Raw genomic sequence first — 17,759 nt, 5'->3', positions numbered from 1 at the left:
AAGCAAGTGAAAACTCCTGCAGGGTCTCGTCCTCCCGTTGCCGTCGTGAGAAAAACGACGCCTGTAAAGCTACATAGGAATCAAAACACCCATACATTTCTTGCAATACTTCAATTATTTTAGCAGGGTCCTCATGGTCTGTACTCGGTTGAAATTTGATCTCTTCACGGGCCTCACCCTGAAGGTGGTCAAACAAGAAAAATGCCTGAACAATGTCGCATCCTCATACATGCTTGGGCCTCCTCAAGCCACTCATTCAATCCTATGCCTGATCTCCCCCTAAACATGGAACATTTTCTATCCCTGGGCACAAAAAACAGTCTTTCAGTTACAGGAGAGCTAACAGGGGAGTACGTGGTGGATGGACCAACAGATGTGGAAATTTCCACGCTAGGCCCAGGAAATTACACACCTTCTCTGTGTCTTTTCTAGGGTTTATCGTGGCGACAAACCAATGGAGTCTCAATCCAGCAAAGATCCAGGCTGGTTCTTGGGCTTTGCAAAGTGTTCATTTCTTTGTAATTTTAGTTGGGTTGCTGAACCTTTGACAAGGCTCACATCTACCCAAATTCCGTTAACCAGGACTCCGGATGCCACTTCCACGTTCCTAGTGAGGACAAGCGGCATAGAAAATTGACGAATGAATGGATCCTCTTTTGGGCGCACAGTTCTAAGATCGCCTGCTATCCTGGAGTTTCTCATACCATCTTCCTCCTGTCATAGCGGTTGTGGTGGTCCTCACTGTGAACAGATGCCAGGGAGTACGTGGCCGCCTGGCAGGAATGAGGGAAAGGGGTGTTGGTGGTGTTTGGGGGGTGGGGAGATTACTTTTTAAGTTTCACATTTTCCCCTTTTGCCTTCTCTGCCTCTTTGTGTTGTCTCTTTTTTCATAGTCCCTCTCTCCAACTGGAGATGGGCCAACTGCGCCAAGAAATCAACAAGACACAGCCACCTTCAGGTGTGTCCATGACCATCGTTACATCTGAATGGGATACTAACAACCGAAACGACCGTCATTGACTGGCACTCCATTGTATCTTAACGACTGTCGTTTGACACCACGAAAGAATGAAGCTGTTCCCATCCGGGTATGGCTCTATCTTTAGAGGATAAACACTTACCAACACCTCAGACAACCAGAACAGTCCAGTTGCAATTGATCCGTCATTGAAGACGTGACTGTTCCCAAAGACATGTTGTGGCAGCGAGATCAACCGCCACCACCTTCCTGTTTACAGTCACGTTAACAACCATGTCTTCAATGAAGGTAAAAGTAACCTTAAATGTTCATTTATTCCTTTCATTCATAATTTATATGCATTTATGTGCATTTTGAGTTGTTTTCTGCATGTAAAACTATATAAAAGTGTTTTGTGTTAACATTTTTATTTCTGAAATGGATTAATTGGATTTACATTATTTCTTATGGGAAAAATTGTTTATTAAAATGAATGTCCGTTTCGGTTTCGAGTCCGACCTTCTGGAATGAAGTAATGACTCTAACCAAGGTTCCACTGTACTAAATAAAAGTAAACAGAAATAGTAAAGTACGTAAAAAAATACTTGGTGACTGTACACCACTAGCAAACAAGATATGTCACTGTCATCATCATCTTTATTGTCTTCACCAATCTGACCAGCTAGAAGGAATATAAGCGTGGCAGGATATATTAGGTCTTTTCTTCTCAACAAATCCAAATCTTAAAAAAAATATCAGTCAAAAAAAATCATCCAATAATAAATAGCAATAAATAAAAAAATAAATACATTGATACACAAATAAGTTATCGTTCCATGAGAAAAGTTTACAAATAGATAGTAAAGTGATAAAAAAAACACATGTGGTTGTAATGGAAGTGTTATTGCTTGAAAGGATGCATGCATGTGATTCGCCTGAGAAGCCTGGTTATCAGTGGTTAGCGATCGTTAGCGATGGTTAGTGGTGGTTAGCGGTAGTTAGCTGTGGTTAGCATACTAATCTTTGCAGGATGAATACTTGTCAGTCCTCTGAGCTGCAGGTGTCCTCTGCTTGGTGTCCTCTGAAGCAGGCGGACTCACAGTGCTTGTTTAGGTACGACTTGAGTGCAAAGCTTTTGCGGCAGCGCTGGCACGAGTAGTGCTTGGACGGCGAGTGCGTCTGCATGTGAGCGCGCAGGTTGGAGCGGTCGGCGAAGGCTTTTCCGCAGTGGGCGCAGGCGAAGGGCTTCTCCCCTGTGTGCGACCTCATGTGGCCCTGCAGGAGCCAGGGCCGGCTGAAGGCTTTTCCGCACACCGTGCACTCGTGCTTCAGGTCGTGGGTTAGCATGTGCATAGCAAGGGCAGGCATGGAGACATACAGCTTGTGGCAGGTGGGACACTTCCTGGCCTGCTGGCTGTCCAGGCTACGATGAGTCTGCTTGTGTCGGCTGAGATTGGACGACGTGGCATAGGATTTGCCGCACTCGCCGCATACGTGGCGGCCATTGGTTTTGGACTTGGGACTGCGGCCGGCTGACCTCACGCTCTCGCCGCTCGCCTCTTTGCGGTGACATCTCCGGCGAGAGCGTCCATCAGAGACGAGGAAGCCGTTGATGGTACTCGCCTCCAACTCGGCACCGCTACAGTCGGACTCTATGGTGCTGGTGCTGGAGACCGGGCTGTCCGGATCGTCCGTATCATGGTCGGAGAACTCATCACCGCTGCTGCCACCAACACATTCTTGTAAGTACAAAGACCCCGAGGCCTGCTTGGACTTCTGTAACACTGATGGAATGACACGAATGTATCCTGGGGAAAAACAAAACGTATCAGTATCAGTATCTATATCAACAATACTGGACCTGTATTTACTTGGTATCAAATCAATACTAACATTTGCAGTATTACCCACCCTTAAAATCTATCATCAATACAAAACCAAAACAACAGGAATGTTTTTCCACTTAGGGCTGCATGTATAACAACTGAATTCAACACATTTTAATGCATTTCAATTTCAATTCAATTTTTTTTAGACCAAATAAACCACTGTTATGATAATATGTAATGATAATAATACATTATACATCCTAATAATGCAATATTTCCTTTAATCATCATCTTTTACTCTGTAAAGCTGTGGAATTCACGTTTGTGACATGTATTTTCTCACAGGCAATTCGTACTGTCTGTCAAACGTTTGCAGCATTTCTTGAAATGCTGGTTTTTCACTGTTTTTGTCTTATCTACTTGCCTTTGTCTATTTATGTTAGGGCTGTCCACATGTCCTTTGATTTTTATAATAAAAATACAATTTATATTTAAAGACAAATCTTTGTGTTTTTATTAGTAATTACAATCTTCATTTTAGCTTTTTCCAGTTACATTTTTCCTTTTCGGTCTATTTTCCACTTTTGCTGGGTTTTTGTTTATTTTATTTCTGCAGTGAGCCACATTCCACTGATGGCTACTGTGCCACACTTTGGACAAGCATGCATGGTTCGCCAGGAAGGCGAGGTGTTGCCAGGTGTTGCCTGCCTCCTTGGCTCTGTCGCTGGTTAGGGATTGGGGTGCATTGTGGAGGGGTTTTTGCAGCTTTCAGACCAACATTGCATTGCCGTACGAAGGTGGAACTCTACTGCAACTCACCTGCGGGCCGGATGCTTCACCTTTGTTGACAACTTGTATTTAATTAGCAAATAAATGCCCCACAACCCTAATGAGGAGAAGCGGTATAGAAAATGAATGAATGAATAAATGCATGACTCAAGACTTCCTGACTTTCACTTTTAATTCGTACTCCTACTTGCTAACTATACCATGTCGCTAAATTGTCAGCATGGAGCTCTTCTACGTATGAGGTGTGTCATGAAGTGGAGTTATGGTAGCCACAATACCATTGCTACTGTTGATGGTGATTAACTGTAATGGCAATTGAGGGTGCAGACAAGTCCGAACATCTGCGTGTTTTGATCTGACAAATCTTACGTAAGTTGGATCAAATTGAGAATTACTACAGCTTCTGCTTGGATATTAACGCGGGTGCAGCTGTTCAACTGCAATGGGAAAAACAGCCACACAACACTCGCTGACGCTGACAACACCAAGGTAGGTTGGATTGCAAGGTTTATGGTGTGCAACACCATAATGCCTTGCACATTGCCACATACAGTATATATTACTGCACTATCATTCACAGTAGTGATGCCTTGGTTCACAGTCTGATTGGCTTCTGGCTGCCCTGTTGTTGCAAGAAATCTTGTCTCGGTTGAATCTCTCGAAATCTCATGACACCCCTATTAAACTCACAAAAATCAATCGAATTATTATTTTGGCATGAAATTCCCCTATTCCAAAACTTGTGACTATATCCTGGTGAAAATTGACATCATTTTAGAGGTTCCGGTTCACCCCAAAACATGCTCCCAAAGAGTAATACCAGTATAATTAATTTCCTATTTTTATAATGAATACAATTATATTATATTAATTATACTAATTATGTTATTATTAATAAAATTATTAAATTAGAAATAAGTTATTTTATTACCCATCCATTCATTTTCTGTGCCGCTTCTCCTGTTTAGGGTCGCGGGGGTATGCTGCAGCTGACTTTGGGCGAGAGGCGGGGTACACCCTGGACTGGTCGCCAGCCAATCACAGGGCAGCGATTGTATCATTCATAACAATTAATCATTTTTGTTCGTTTTTTTGTGTGCAGGCTGTTCTGAATTGGACTTTTAGAAGAAAAATGTGCTGCGGGCTGCAAGTGGCCCCCGGGCTGCACTTTGGGCACCCATGCAATACAGGAAGCTACTTCTTAGAGGCAGAATGTGTGCTTGAATTATTAACGAGCCTGCGATCAATACATCCTGTGACGGCAACAAGTGCTCTTCAAAAAAAAGGCGACCTGATTATAAGTCCAACAGAATGTGCTGACTCTGACAAAAACAAAAAAAACCAGAGTGCAGTCATTTGGCTCCCGATCGACTGTGTCTTTGAGGGTGGGGGTTAAAGTGTCATCTTGTGCTTTTCCACCCTGCCTTTTATTTTGTAGTTTGACCCCGGCTCTAGCTAAATGAGCCCAACCCCTGCGTTCGCCACCATTTTATGGAAAAAAAAAAAACAGGCTTCACTACATATCTTAAAATAAAGCCTGGAGCTCTGACAGCAGTCAGCTACAGACATAGTGGAGGTTTGCTTTCTTAATAGGCTAACCAAGCATGATGTCGCTGTTAAAATGTGAGTGTGATGTTAGCACTGTAGCGTCACATAGCTATGCTAGTGCTGCTAACGTTTGTGTTCTCCTGTCCCACTCTGTCATGTTATGGGTTGGATCTGATGTACGGCATCTACTGTGTTGGACAAGTGCAGATGGAGCAGTGGTCGTCCTGCGCGGTCCACAGAAATATTTCGTACCCAATTAATTAATGAGTAAACTGTGATTAATCTGATTAAAAATGAATCACTGTGAAATCCCCCCCCACAGCGGCTGAAGGATTGATCAGCTGAATCAGTTCATCCCATCTGTGGCATGTTTGAGGAAGTATGCTAATGAGGCGATTGAGTGACAGGTGGGGGGAGAGCAGGGGTAGACAGAAGGGGGTCTGATCGTGACAGCAGCGCGTGGTTTTATTGAGCCCCCCCCCCACCACCACCACCACCACCACCAGCAGCACACACTGCAAAACAAAGCAGACAGCTGGCAGCCTGAATCTGGGAGACAAAACCCGAGTGAGGGGTTTTTGGGGGGGCTTTCAAATCAAAGCATGCATGTCTTTGAATGCTCATCAGCCAAAGTCAAACACACAAAAATGTTGTGTTAATACGTGATGGTTGTGTTGCACTTTTATGGAATTACAAGCCGTCCTGTAAAAATCCTTTTCCATCACATAAGGATTGTGTTGCGGCAATCCTACTCCCTGTGGCGATCCAACATCCTGCACCATCACATGACGGGATGGAGGGCGGGGGGACTCAAGGGCATTGGCACCATCTAAGGACGACACGCTTTCCTTTGGATTTGAAGCTCAACATACCCAAATACAAAAAAGAAACATGTTCATGTGCAAAAAGAAGCCGTGTGCGCTACTTTGACCTTAAGCTGATTGAGCCCGTGTGACCCCAATACTGTTTCGAAAACAAACGTCCTGAGCCGGATGGGACAAATGCAGTCTGGAGAGGATTTAAGGGTTTCCCTGAGGCGCTTTAGCTGCAATAAAAACATTTTACATTTGTCGGATTTTTAGACAAGAAAAAAAAAAATCACTTCCAAACTAGAGAAGGCAAACTGTGCAGAAACCGCATGTGAATGCTGAAGCTGGACTGAAATGCTGTGTGGAAAATGTGGAATTACAGGAAAAGTGGGAATTTGTTTTGGATGCAGGAATGACGTGAAATGTGGAAAAATGACAGAATATTTAGAATTAATACAATTTTGGGAATGCCAAAAACTTGGCAGCCTTGGTAGTTTAAACTGTTTGAGAAAAGCGTAAGAATTCTGACGATCAGTTGGAATCTGTGTTATGGAAAAATGTGGAATTACAGGGAAAGGAGGCATTTTGTGGATGTGAACAATTGTCAGCCAGAATGTTTTCATACTGGACTGAAATGTGGGAAAATGTCTTTTTGGGACAGAAATGTGGAATTTTAGAAACGCAAGGTGGCCTGTTTTGATGTTGGAATGGTTTGAACTGGTTGAGAAAAGTGGGAGTAATTTGACAGTGGGAATTTTAGCGGTGGAAAATGCGGAATTATGGGAAAATTGGGAATTTTTGGAATGTTGAAAATCTATGTTCTGATGTTGAGTTGGTTGAGAAATGTGGAAGCAGTTGAGCTTGAAAAAAAGAAGAAATGGAAAGATTTTGTTGCAGCGTGAACATGCGTGAATGATCTTAACATCCGCACCCGTGTTCTCCTGAAGAACATGAAGTGGTCTTGAGGAAGCGGAAGCTAACTCACCATCATGGCTGAAACGGACAGCCAGCTTGCTGGTGGGCTCCGTGATGGCATGTGAGGTGGAGTAGGAATCCTCCCAAGACTCCTGGTTCTGCTGGTAGTAGTTGCAAGGCAAGGAATCGTGAACCTTGGGCTGCTTCACCAAAAAGGAGCGTGGCATTTTGTTCCCTGAGGAAAAACTAATTCAGACCCTCATAGAAAAGCATAAAAATCTTGCAGGGGCCAAATAAAGAAAAGATTTGATGGGAAAGGAGATGAGGAAGCAGACAGGACAGAGAAAACATGAGACAGGATGGAGATGAAGATGGAAAGTGGTGAGGAAGACACAGCAGCACAGAAAGCAGGGGGGTGGGGGCGGGTGGGGGGGGGGGGCTGAACAAGCTTAGCTCAGCATTACTGCAGCCTTTTATATATGGGGCACCAACCCCAAAGATCAGGTGGTGCTTGGGTGGAGGGAGCTGCTTAGCATTAATCCATCAAACATCCCAGGGGACACACATCAAATTACCACCAGCCGTCTGTGCTGCCTTTCTCCATCACACACACACACGCACACACACACACACACGCACACACACACACGCACACACACACACACACACACACACACACGCACACACACACGGAACCACCACGCCTCCTCCCCCCATCACCCCTCTGTGTGGAGACAATAGTGGTGCAGGAGCACGTGGTTAACACGACACGAAACATCTTGTCTGCCATTGTCTCTCAATGAAGTAGCTAAGATAATTCATGGTAACTCAACACACTTTATGCTAACCCAACACGTTACAGGAGAACCCAACACGCTACATGCTAACCTAACACCCCTCATGCTAACCCAACAAGCCGCATGCTAACCCAACACACTACATGCTAACCCAACATGCCACATGCTAACCTAACACGCGTCATGCTAACCCAACAAGCCGCATGCTAACCTAACACGCCTCATGCTAACCCAACATGCCACATGCTAATCTAACACGCCTCATGCTAACCCAACAAGCCGCATGCTAACCTAACACGCCTCATGCTAACCCAACAATCCGCATGCTAACCTAACACGCCTCATGCTAACCCAACATGCCACATGCTAACCTAACACGCCTCATGCTAACCCAACAAGCCGCATCCTAACCTAACACGCCTCATGCTAACCCAACATGTTTCATGCTAACCCAACACACTACATGCTAACCCAACATGCCACATGCTAACTCAACATGCTTGATGCTAACCCAACACGCCACATGGTAAACCAACATGCTGAAAGCTAACCCAACACATTTCATACTAACCCAACATGCTACATGCTAACCTAACACGCTTCATGCAAATTCAACACGCCACATGCTAACCCAACACGCCACATGCTAACTCAACACGCTTGATGCTAACCCAACACGCCACATGCTAAACCAACATGCTGAAAGCTAACCCAACACGTTTCATGCTAACTCAACATGTTTCATGCTAACCCAACACACTCCATGCTAACACACACACACTCCATGCTAACACCATGCCATGGTGGCAGAATGGCTCAGGTGGTAGAGTGGTCGTCTCCCAACTTGAAGATCCTCTGTCCCCGTAACGTGTCCTCGTATCGAAGTGTCCTTGGGCAAGATACTGAACCCCCAGTTGCTCCTGATGCTGCATCATCAGTAGGTAAATGTGCTAACAGTGTCAAAGCGCATTGAGAGGTGGAGAGGTGTAAAAGTGCTGTACAAGTGCAATACAAGTGAAAGAAAGACCATTTACAACATGCTACATGCTAACTCATCAGGTGTCATGCTAACCCAACACTCTTCATGCTAACCCAATGAACTTTATGCTAACACAATGCGCTACATGCTAACCCAAAACACTTGATGCTAACCCAAAAGGCTACATGATAACCTATCATGCTTGATGCTAACCCAACACCCTACATGCTAACCCAACACACTTGATGCTAATCCAGTGAACTTCATGCTAACCCAACATGCTGCATGCTAACCCAACGCGCTTGATGTTGACCCAACACGCTACATGCTAACTCAACGCGCTTCATGCTGACCCAGTGCACTTCATGCTGACCCATCACGCTACATGCTGACCTCACATGTCACATGCTAATCCAACACGCTTGATGCTAACCCAACACACTTGATGCTAAGCCAACACACTACATGCTAACCGAACGCTCTTTCTGGTAACCCAACACGCTTGATGCTAACCCAACACACTACATGGTAACCCAACATGCTTGATGCCAACGCGCAACACACCACATATTACCCCAACACACTTGATGCTAAAACCAATGCACTATATGCTAACCCAACACGCTACATGCTAACCCAACACACTTGATGCTACCCCAACATGCTACATGCTAGCCCAACATGTTTCATATTAACAGAACAAAATACATTCTAACACAACATGCTACATGCTAACTCAGCAGGTTTCATGCTAACCCAACACGCTACATGGTAACCAAACATGCTTGATGCTAACCCAACACGCTACATGGTAAACCAACAAGCTACATGCAAACCCAACGTGGTTCATGCTGACCCCAATGCGTTTCATGCTGACCCATCACGCTACAAGCTGGCCAAACACGCCACATGCTAACCCAACACGCTTAGCCCTGTATTTTTGCTCTTGGTCTGTTTAACCATTTTTGTATTTTTGTGTGTTTGCCTTTTTTCCTCCACGGAGGTCACTTTTTGTATTGAACCTTTTTTTTCACTACCGTTGAGTTCCTCTCTGCATCTTGGGGTCCAATAACCTTAACACGGCAGCGCGTGACACCTTGTGCGTGCGGCAGCGAACAAAAACAGGGAAATAACGGCATATGCTGTACTATCTGCAGGAGACTCCCAGTTAAAAAGTACACTGCTAGTAGATATGACCTGAGAATACAATGACCTGGAAGAATGGGAGTATTTACAGGCATCATAGACAGATCTACAGTATCTATGCAGTAATAGCAGTAATAATAGCGGCTGAGGCAGCAGTGGTGTTCAAGATCCCGCTGCAAATGACGATGATGGCTGATTAGCATTGCTATGTTATTAGTATTAGTAGTACAGGTCGCAGGATGGTGCAACCGGTCTAGTCCAAAAAGAGGCTGGTTTAACTCCTCCTCCAAATGATAACAGCGTGTCACCTTGAGGATCAAACTTGCAGGTGTCAGACGAGATGAGTGACAGCTGATGGTGAGGGGGTGCCAACGGGGACGTTCAAAAGGCGCTTGTACAACTGCATTTTAATCTAGTCAGACCTCAATCTTGATAAAAGGAATCCGTGCATCTTTCTCTCTTTCAACCTGAGGGGTGCGGGGCTGGGAGGGGGGGGGGGGGGGGTCATCAATCACAAACGTCGCTGGCTTCTGCTCCTGCATGGAACGTCGCGTCTCCGGGGAACGGCCAGCGACAAAATGTGGCCTGAAACGGAGGAAAGCAGCGATGACAGAGAAACACACTGAACCCGGGATGACCGAGGACAACATAAGCGGTTGTCAGCATAAGATATATGACATTTTGCAGAATGGCAGAATGGGCGATAACACAGTAATCTCTCGTTTATGGCATTTAATTGGTTCCAGACCCGACCATGATAAGTGAATTTCCACCGAGTAGGATTTCTTATTTATAAATAGAAACTTTTCATCATTAGAGCATGGAAAACCTGTTTATCACCTTCTAAATACGCTTTGTAATATTCTTAGAGTCCTCTAGACGTGAAAATAACACCCCTATAGTTACCTTGACGCTCATATTACCCAATATATAAGACAAATGGATAAAACTTGTGCACGTGTGTGTTGCTCTAAATGTGTTCCGGTGCTCGGGGAGTACTTGTAGAGTGAGTGGCAGACAGGAAGTGACGTCAGGGGTTCAGAGTTGAGATTTAGCTTGGCGTGGGTTATAGCTGGAACAGTAGCCCGTGTTAGGGACTATTGTGCCTGTTGTGAGATCATTCAAACCCGCAATAAAAGCCTGTTGATCCAGTTATCAAGTGTGGTGCTTGTGTGTCTCACCCAACATTACAGTAACATTACTGACACCCAGTGACCAGTGTAGAATACTACATATCATCACAACGTCTTTCAATGTGTCTTCTGAATGCCTTATATTTGTATATTCATTTAGACATTTCTATGCTTGAAAATGCTTCACTTTGCCAAAAACATGTGCTTAAATATGCATATTTTAGTACTACTAATAGGCATAATCTATGAACATGTATTTGAAAAGTCGTAACAGAATGAATGGTAAATGGTAGGCACATTCACCTCCCGATGACGCAGCATCAGGAGCAACTGGGGGTTCAGTATCTGCCCAAGGATACTTCGACATGATCACGGGAGGATGGAGGATCGAAGCCGCAACCTTCAGGTTTGAAGACGACCGCTGGTATGGTATGGTATGGTATGGTATGGTATGGTATGATATGATATGATATGATATGATATGCTATGGTATGCTATGGTATGGTATGCTATGATACGATACGATACGGTACGGTACGATACGGTGTGATACAGTATGGTATGGTATGATATATGATATGATATGATATGATATGATATGATATGATATGATATGATATGATAAGGTATGGTATGGTATGGTATGGTATGGTGTGGTATGTATGGGTATGGTATGGTATGGTATGCTATGGTATGCTATGCTATGCTATGCTATGCTGTGCTATGATATGATATGATATGATATGATATGATATGATATATGATATATTATTATGGTATACGATACGATACGGTACGGTGTGATGTGATATGGTATGCTATGGTATGGTATGGTATGGTATGGTATGGTATGCTATGATACGATACGATACGTTACGATACGGTGTGATACGGTGTGATATGATATGATATGATATGATATGATATGATATGATATGATATGATATGATATGATATGATATGATATGATACGATACGGTACGGTACGGTACGGTACAGTATGGTATGCTATGATACGATACGGTACGATACGGTGTGATACGGTATGGTATGATATGATATGATATGATATGATATGATATGATATGATATGATATGATATGTGGTGTGATGTGATATGGTATGGTATGGTATGCTACGATACGGTACTGTGTGATGTGATATGGTATGGTATGGTATGCTACGATACGTGATGTGATGCGATGCGGTATGGTATGGTATGTTATGGTATGCTGTGGTGTGGTGTGGTGTGGTATGATATGCTATCGTGTGATATGATATGATATGATATGATATGATATGATATGATATGGTGTGATATGTTATGATATCGTTTTTTTAATGACATATTGTAAAACTAAAAGTCACAAATGAGATATATGATATGATATGATATGATATGATATGATAAGGTATGGTATGGTATGGTGTTATATGATATGATATGATATGGTGTGATATGTTATGATATTGTTTTTTTAATGGCATATTGTAAAACTAAAAGTCACGAATGAGATATATGATATGATATGATATGATATGATATGATATGATGTGATATGATATGATATGATATGATATATTATTAGATATTCAAATGAATTTAAGATTGAATGAGTGTTATCTGAGTCACACGTTAGTCACATGTGTTTCGAAGTGGTCATGTTTTTTTTCACTCTATAGTAATAAGTATGGGTATGAAACTAAAATGTATTATTTTCTAAAGAATTATTTTTGAATTTAGTTTTCTTTCTTTTCATTATTAATTGAATTAAACCTTTATTTGTACCAATGTATGTACATGATATGTGTGTACTTTAAGTCCAGGCTTTAGGCACACCCTGTCGTATCAACCTTGTGTCGATGATAAAAACTGCATATATTATACAATATCTCTCATTCGGGTCACGGCTGAGCTGGAGCCTCATTTGTACAAGTATTCAATTTGAGTTGTTTTTGAAAAATATTTGTAAAAATTAAATAGATGTAATATTTATTATGTATTATTTATTTATTATTAATATATCATTACATTAATAACAATAATAATATATTAACATATTACTATATACATTATTATTATTAATAATAATATTTTTATAATATTATTTATTATTGTTATTGCTTATTTTATATTTTTGGATCATTCAAAAATTAAATAATAAATTATTAAGTGATTAAAAAATGTATTTTTCAAGAGTAGCTCAGTCCTTGATGTTGTCCAGATGATGTCAAATAAGTGTGTTCTCATGCTGTCATGTTGGTGATGTCCACTGTGACAAACAATAAAGCAATAAAGCAGAGTGGCTTGGTGGCAAGTTGGGTCATGGGGGGTGTAAATTGTGGCGTGTCTGCTGCTTCTTGTGTCCTGGCAGGGCTAACCTGGCTGCATTGAGACCATGCTTTACGTGATGGAATGTCCCACCACCCCCACCTCATCGCACTGTTATGAAATCCCAGCAGATGGCCTGGAGACAAAAAGGATGAGAGGCGCCTGCAGCACAAACGCACCTCGTCCTCAAGGCTGCTACAGGACACACTACCACACTTTTCCCTTTAAAGACAAATGTACAGCTGCAGGTTAATTGCTCCTCCATGCAGATGTAATCATTTAACCTTGATTCCTCATCCTCGTTAATGTGGACACATTAGCCTGAATGATTCCTGCCGTCCTTTATCACTTCACAGTTCCCATTTGCTGCTTCTTCTCCGCCTGAGTGTGGAACACTGAGGGGCTATTTGGGAAAGAGCCATTTAGTGGAAGTGCTCTCAAGGCCAACTTGTGGAGACAATGTCACCCTTCCTGACGCCATACCTCGATTGTGTATTGAACGCCAAGGAGGCACATTAATATCAGCCGGGTCAAGTCCAAGGCAAAAAAATAAATAAAAAACACACACAGGCACTGGGTTTGTGTGGCACTGGGTTTGTGGCATCAACACATGACCGAACAAACATAAAATAATAATAACTACAGAAGAACATTTGTGAAGAAACTGTGTGTGAATGCTGCACGGAAAACATGGACTGGTGGGAAAAGTGGGATTTTCTGGAGTTGTTACCCTCAATGTTTAAACGCTGGAATGGTTTTAGAAATATGGAAAAATTTAGTTTGAATGCAGAATTTTGGGGTTCTAAAAATGTGAAATTCCAGGATAACTGGGAATTTTTTTGGAAAAGCTAAAAATAGATAGCTTGCACGTGCTGAACCTTTTGGTGCTGGAATGGTGTGGATCTGTTGAGAAATGTAGAAGTACCGTAATCCCTCACCACTTGCTTCAAATATAGCCGATTATTTGTTAAAAATATGCACATTGAAGCAAATGTGACGGATTTTTGGCCTAAATGAAGCATTTCAAATGGCTAAATGAGGTAAAATGCAAATATAAGGTATTCAGAAGACGCACTCAAAGATGTGATGATGTGTAGTATTCTACACTGGCCACTAGGTGTCAGTGATGGTACTATAATGTTGGGTGAGACATACAAGCACCAGACTTGATTGCCAGAACAACAGGCTTTTATTGCAGGTTTGAATGATTTCACAACAGGCACAATAATCCCTAACATCTGAAACCCGGACGTTACTTCCTGTCCGCCTGCCACTCTGCTCCCTTAGGGAACACATTTACAGCAACACGCACGCAGGTCGTGAATGTCTTATCTGCCTATTGTGTCTACTATATACAGTAACTGGGATAAATGAGGGATTACTGTAGTAAGAACTCCTAAGGTCAAAGGCCAGGTGTGTTTGGAAAATGTAGGATTTCTGGAAAAGTTGGAATGTTGGGGATGTGGACATTTCAGTTTAATGCTTATTTGCAATAAATTGTTTATGCCTAAAAATGTTTGAACTCACTCTTATTTCTTCTTTTGGCATTTTGAAGCTCTGCTTAGAAGATCTTTAGGATCCAACAGTGCAAAATGTAAATTCTTGCCATTTTTCAAGTCATCTTAACATTTTGATCAGGAGTGTTCCTTGACAGTATAATCACCACGGTCACATGTTTTCCTATTCAGGCAAAGTGTTCCGCCGCTAGAGCAGGCTGCGTGGAGCTGGTCGGACCGGGTGAACAGGATATCACTCCTCTGACATCTTTGGTTAAACTGGTGTTACGGGAACATTTGCGAAGAAACACGCCTAACAGTACACGTGTTCAAAGTTCAACATGACATTGTCTCTTCCCTGGAGGAAAACCTGACCCTTCTTTTTACCCATGGTCAATGTCCGCATAAGATTTGCTATCGTTTGTCATTTTAAAAGATATAACATACTGTAAATATGCACAGTGTAGATTGTGAGTGTGACTGGAGAAAAGGAAACAGGGTGTGACTGCTGCATGAATGTGGACTATGGACTCAATACCGTTCATGCCATACCTCAATTAAATCAGGAAGACCAATCAAAAGGGGTGGCCTCCAACGCTGTACACCGTCTATTGTATATGTCATGCTGGAGGACACGTTCACGACCCATCAGTGTTCTGGCTGAGGTGAAGCTGATCTGAAGCGTGGTGAAAAAGAGAGCACTCTGGGTGCAATCACTGATCAATGGAAGAGCGCCATGCAAGATTTCACCTAGTGGAGTAAGTATGATTGTGAGGACGGTGCGGGAGCAGCCCACAATGACAAGGGACGAGCTGGTGGGAGTTGGGGGCATTCGTAAGACATTTTGCTGTCATGTATTGAGTTCCTGCAGTGCCCGCAAGGCCCCCCTGCTGAGGAAGACTCACGTACAGACCCGTGAACATGAGTCCAACAACCGCATCCCCACTGTCAAACATGGAGGTGGAAACATTCTGGTGAGCTATTACAAGAATTGTCTGACGACTTTCCAAACCGACTACCTACTAAACCACCTTTTGTATCAGGATTAGGGATGCCCAATCATATCCGACGATATTGGCATAAGAATGAGATATCAGCAGGCAACGAGTACGCCCACGGTGTGGAATTTTATCCAAGTATGGCCTATTAGTCCAGTTTCACACTTTGCACTTGACTTTGTTCCGATACGGATGTTTGTGCCACATACAAACGTGCAGCTTTCTAAACTGTATTTTTGCCAGCATCATTTCATCGGGATCTTGTTTGTAAATTTAACAAGCCTAACTTGTTGATAGAACATGTTGTTTTCGTTGACTATTGCTCCTGATTTTTTTTATGACTATTTTGTGGAGAGAAAATGTTGAAAATATGGCACTTTTTCCTCTGACTTTTGTCTTACTTTGCACAGTGTTTGTGAAATGCATGCAGTGGCATCACAGCAAAAGAACATCATGTGTTCGTTACATGAAGAGCTGTTGACATCTGTATCACTTTGTATTGGTATCGGTAATGAAGTGCTGGACTATATCGGCTATCTGTAAGAAAGTCAGTATCAAGCATTGGTACTTCACTCTATCAAATTCATTTATAACTTTTGATATGTATTTAATTACTTTATCCAGTGATACCCAGTGATCGTCTTCTCTTCTGTAGGTTCAGGTGATGTGCTGTCTTTGTGGTGTGGGATGGAATGGGGATGCGCCTTCTGGTTCAACCTGGTGAGGCTGACAAGAGTCTGCTACTCTGCCTGCACGCAGGTCTCAAGCGCCACGTTCTTTCTTTCCTTCATCTCCTTGCAGATGTGATGGATGGGGACTGGACTGTGTCACCGCAGGTTTTGCTTGGATGCTTTTAAAGAGAATGTCTTTTTCTGGAATGACCATATTTTTGCATGCTGATGGTAAGCGGGATGATTGCTTCAATTGCATTTCCATTCTAGTGCATGTCGAGTAGGTATTTGTTTTTGTACAGTAAGTTTAGCCCCTTACAAAAGATACGGACAGGCTGGATTTACTGCTGGTAAAACTAACCAAGCTCCTACCTACAGTAGCAGTGTGACCCAAACCTTGTACTCCCCGGAAAGAAACACAGTCAAATGCCTTTTGCAAGTCCACCAAGCACACGTGGACCAAATGGACAAACTTCCACGCACCCTTCCAGTACCTTTGCAAGGGTCAAGGCACAGGTGTGGGTCTGAAATTGCCACCTCTCCGCTGCAGCCCCAATTCCCATCTGTGGGTTGAGGTGAGTCCGACTATGGGGCCGACCTCTTGGCACTCCCCCGTGATCCCCTTCCCCCGGCCTTGACTCCATGGTGGCCCTGTTGTCTCAACATCCGAGCGAGGCGCTGTCTCTCCTTCCGTCCTTGTGGTGTTCTTGTTCTAAAAAGACAGCATCATACTACTGTATGGTTTGTGGTGCGTTTACCGTACAGTTGATGTTTTTTAGTATTTGCGGAGTTCTTAGATGAAAAGTACTTTGGCTTCTTATGACAAGCCAGAATTTAAGTATCAATTCTCGTGTTTGTTTTGGGAGTGCCGCTAGTGAAAGGTACCTGTGGTTATGTAGAGCAAAAGTGTGACAATGACTGAACCGTAAAAAGATTTGCATTGTTGTGAGGCGCAAAGATCCTTATGTTTGACACTTTACACTCAGTAACGTTGAACCTTGCAACCATCAAGATGGGAGAAAACCACTTTAAATGTTGCGGTGGTCTTTTGACTGTGAAAGTCAGGGTTTCCAAATGTTATCCAGAGGGCCAAATATGGTAAAACTCAAGAGGTGAATACAACCTACATCTCAGCTTTCTGTTATCAGATGAAATAAGTATGGAATATTGTCATTCATCCGGGTCATTGTATTCCCAGGGCATGTTTCGCCTCTCATTCAAGCAGGCTTCATCAGTTCATGCTCAAAGACTAGATAGGACAGCTCTCATCCCGCTAGCCCTATCTAGCGAGGACATCTCTACTCTTATAGGATTAGAGCTGTCCTATCTAGTCTTTTGAACATGAAATGATGAAGCCTG

General features: G+C 42.9%; 1 protein-coding gene across 1 annotated transcript; it reads right to left on the bottom strand.

Moving 5' to 3' along the window:
- Positions 1 to 1,446: 1,446 nt before the first annotated feature.
- On the bottom strand, positions 1,447 to 7,263 carry LOC129186484 (transcriptional repressor scratch 2-like). Its single transcript, XM_054784800.1, has 2 exons — positions 6,919 to 7,263; positions 1,447 to 2,766 (listed from the first exon to the last, which is right to left on the bottom strand). Exons 1-2 carry the CDS (start codon positions 7,073 to 7,075, stop codon positions 2,000 to 2,002), a joined length of 924 nt encoding a protein of 307 aa, XP_054640775.1. The 5' UTR covers positions 7,076 to 7,263; the 3' UTR covers positions 1,447 to 1,999.
- Between the last annotated feature and the right edge of the window lie 10,496 nt (positions 7,264 to 17,759).

Source organism: Dunckerocampus dactyliophorus, chromosome 8 (assembly GCF_027744805.1).
Source record: "Dunckerocampus dactyliophorus isolate RoL2022-P2 chromosome 8, RoL_Ddac_1.1, whole genome shotgun sequence".
Classification (NCBI taxonomy): domain Eukaryota; kingdom Metazoa; phylum Chordata; class Actinopteri; order Syngnathiformes; family Syngnathidae; genus Dunckerocampus; species Dunckerocampus dactyliophorus.
Note: the sequence above shows the minus strand (reverse complement) of the source record. Positions and strands in the feature narration are given on the sequence as shown.

Coding starts and splice junctions, on each gene's coding strand:
- LOC129186484 (XM_054784800.1), bottom strand. CDS start 7,075: ATGCCACGCTCCTTTTTGGTGAAGCAGCCCAAGGTTCACGATTCCTTG. Junction 2,767..6,918: donor TGTCCGTTTCAGCCATGATG/GTGAGTTAGCTT, acceptor GTTTTTCCCCAG/GATACATTCGTGTCATTCCA.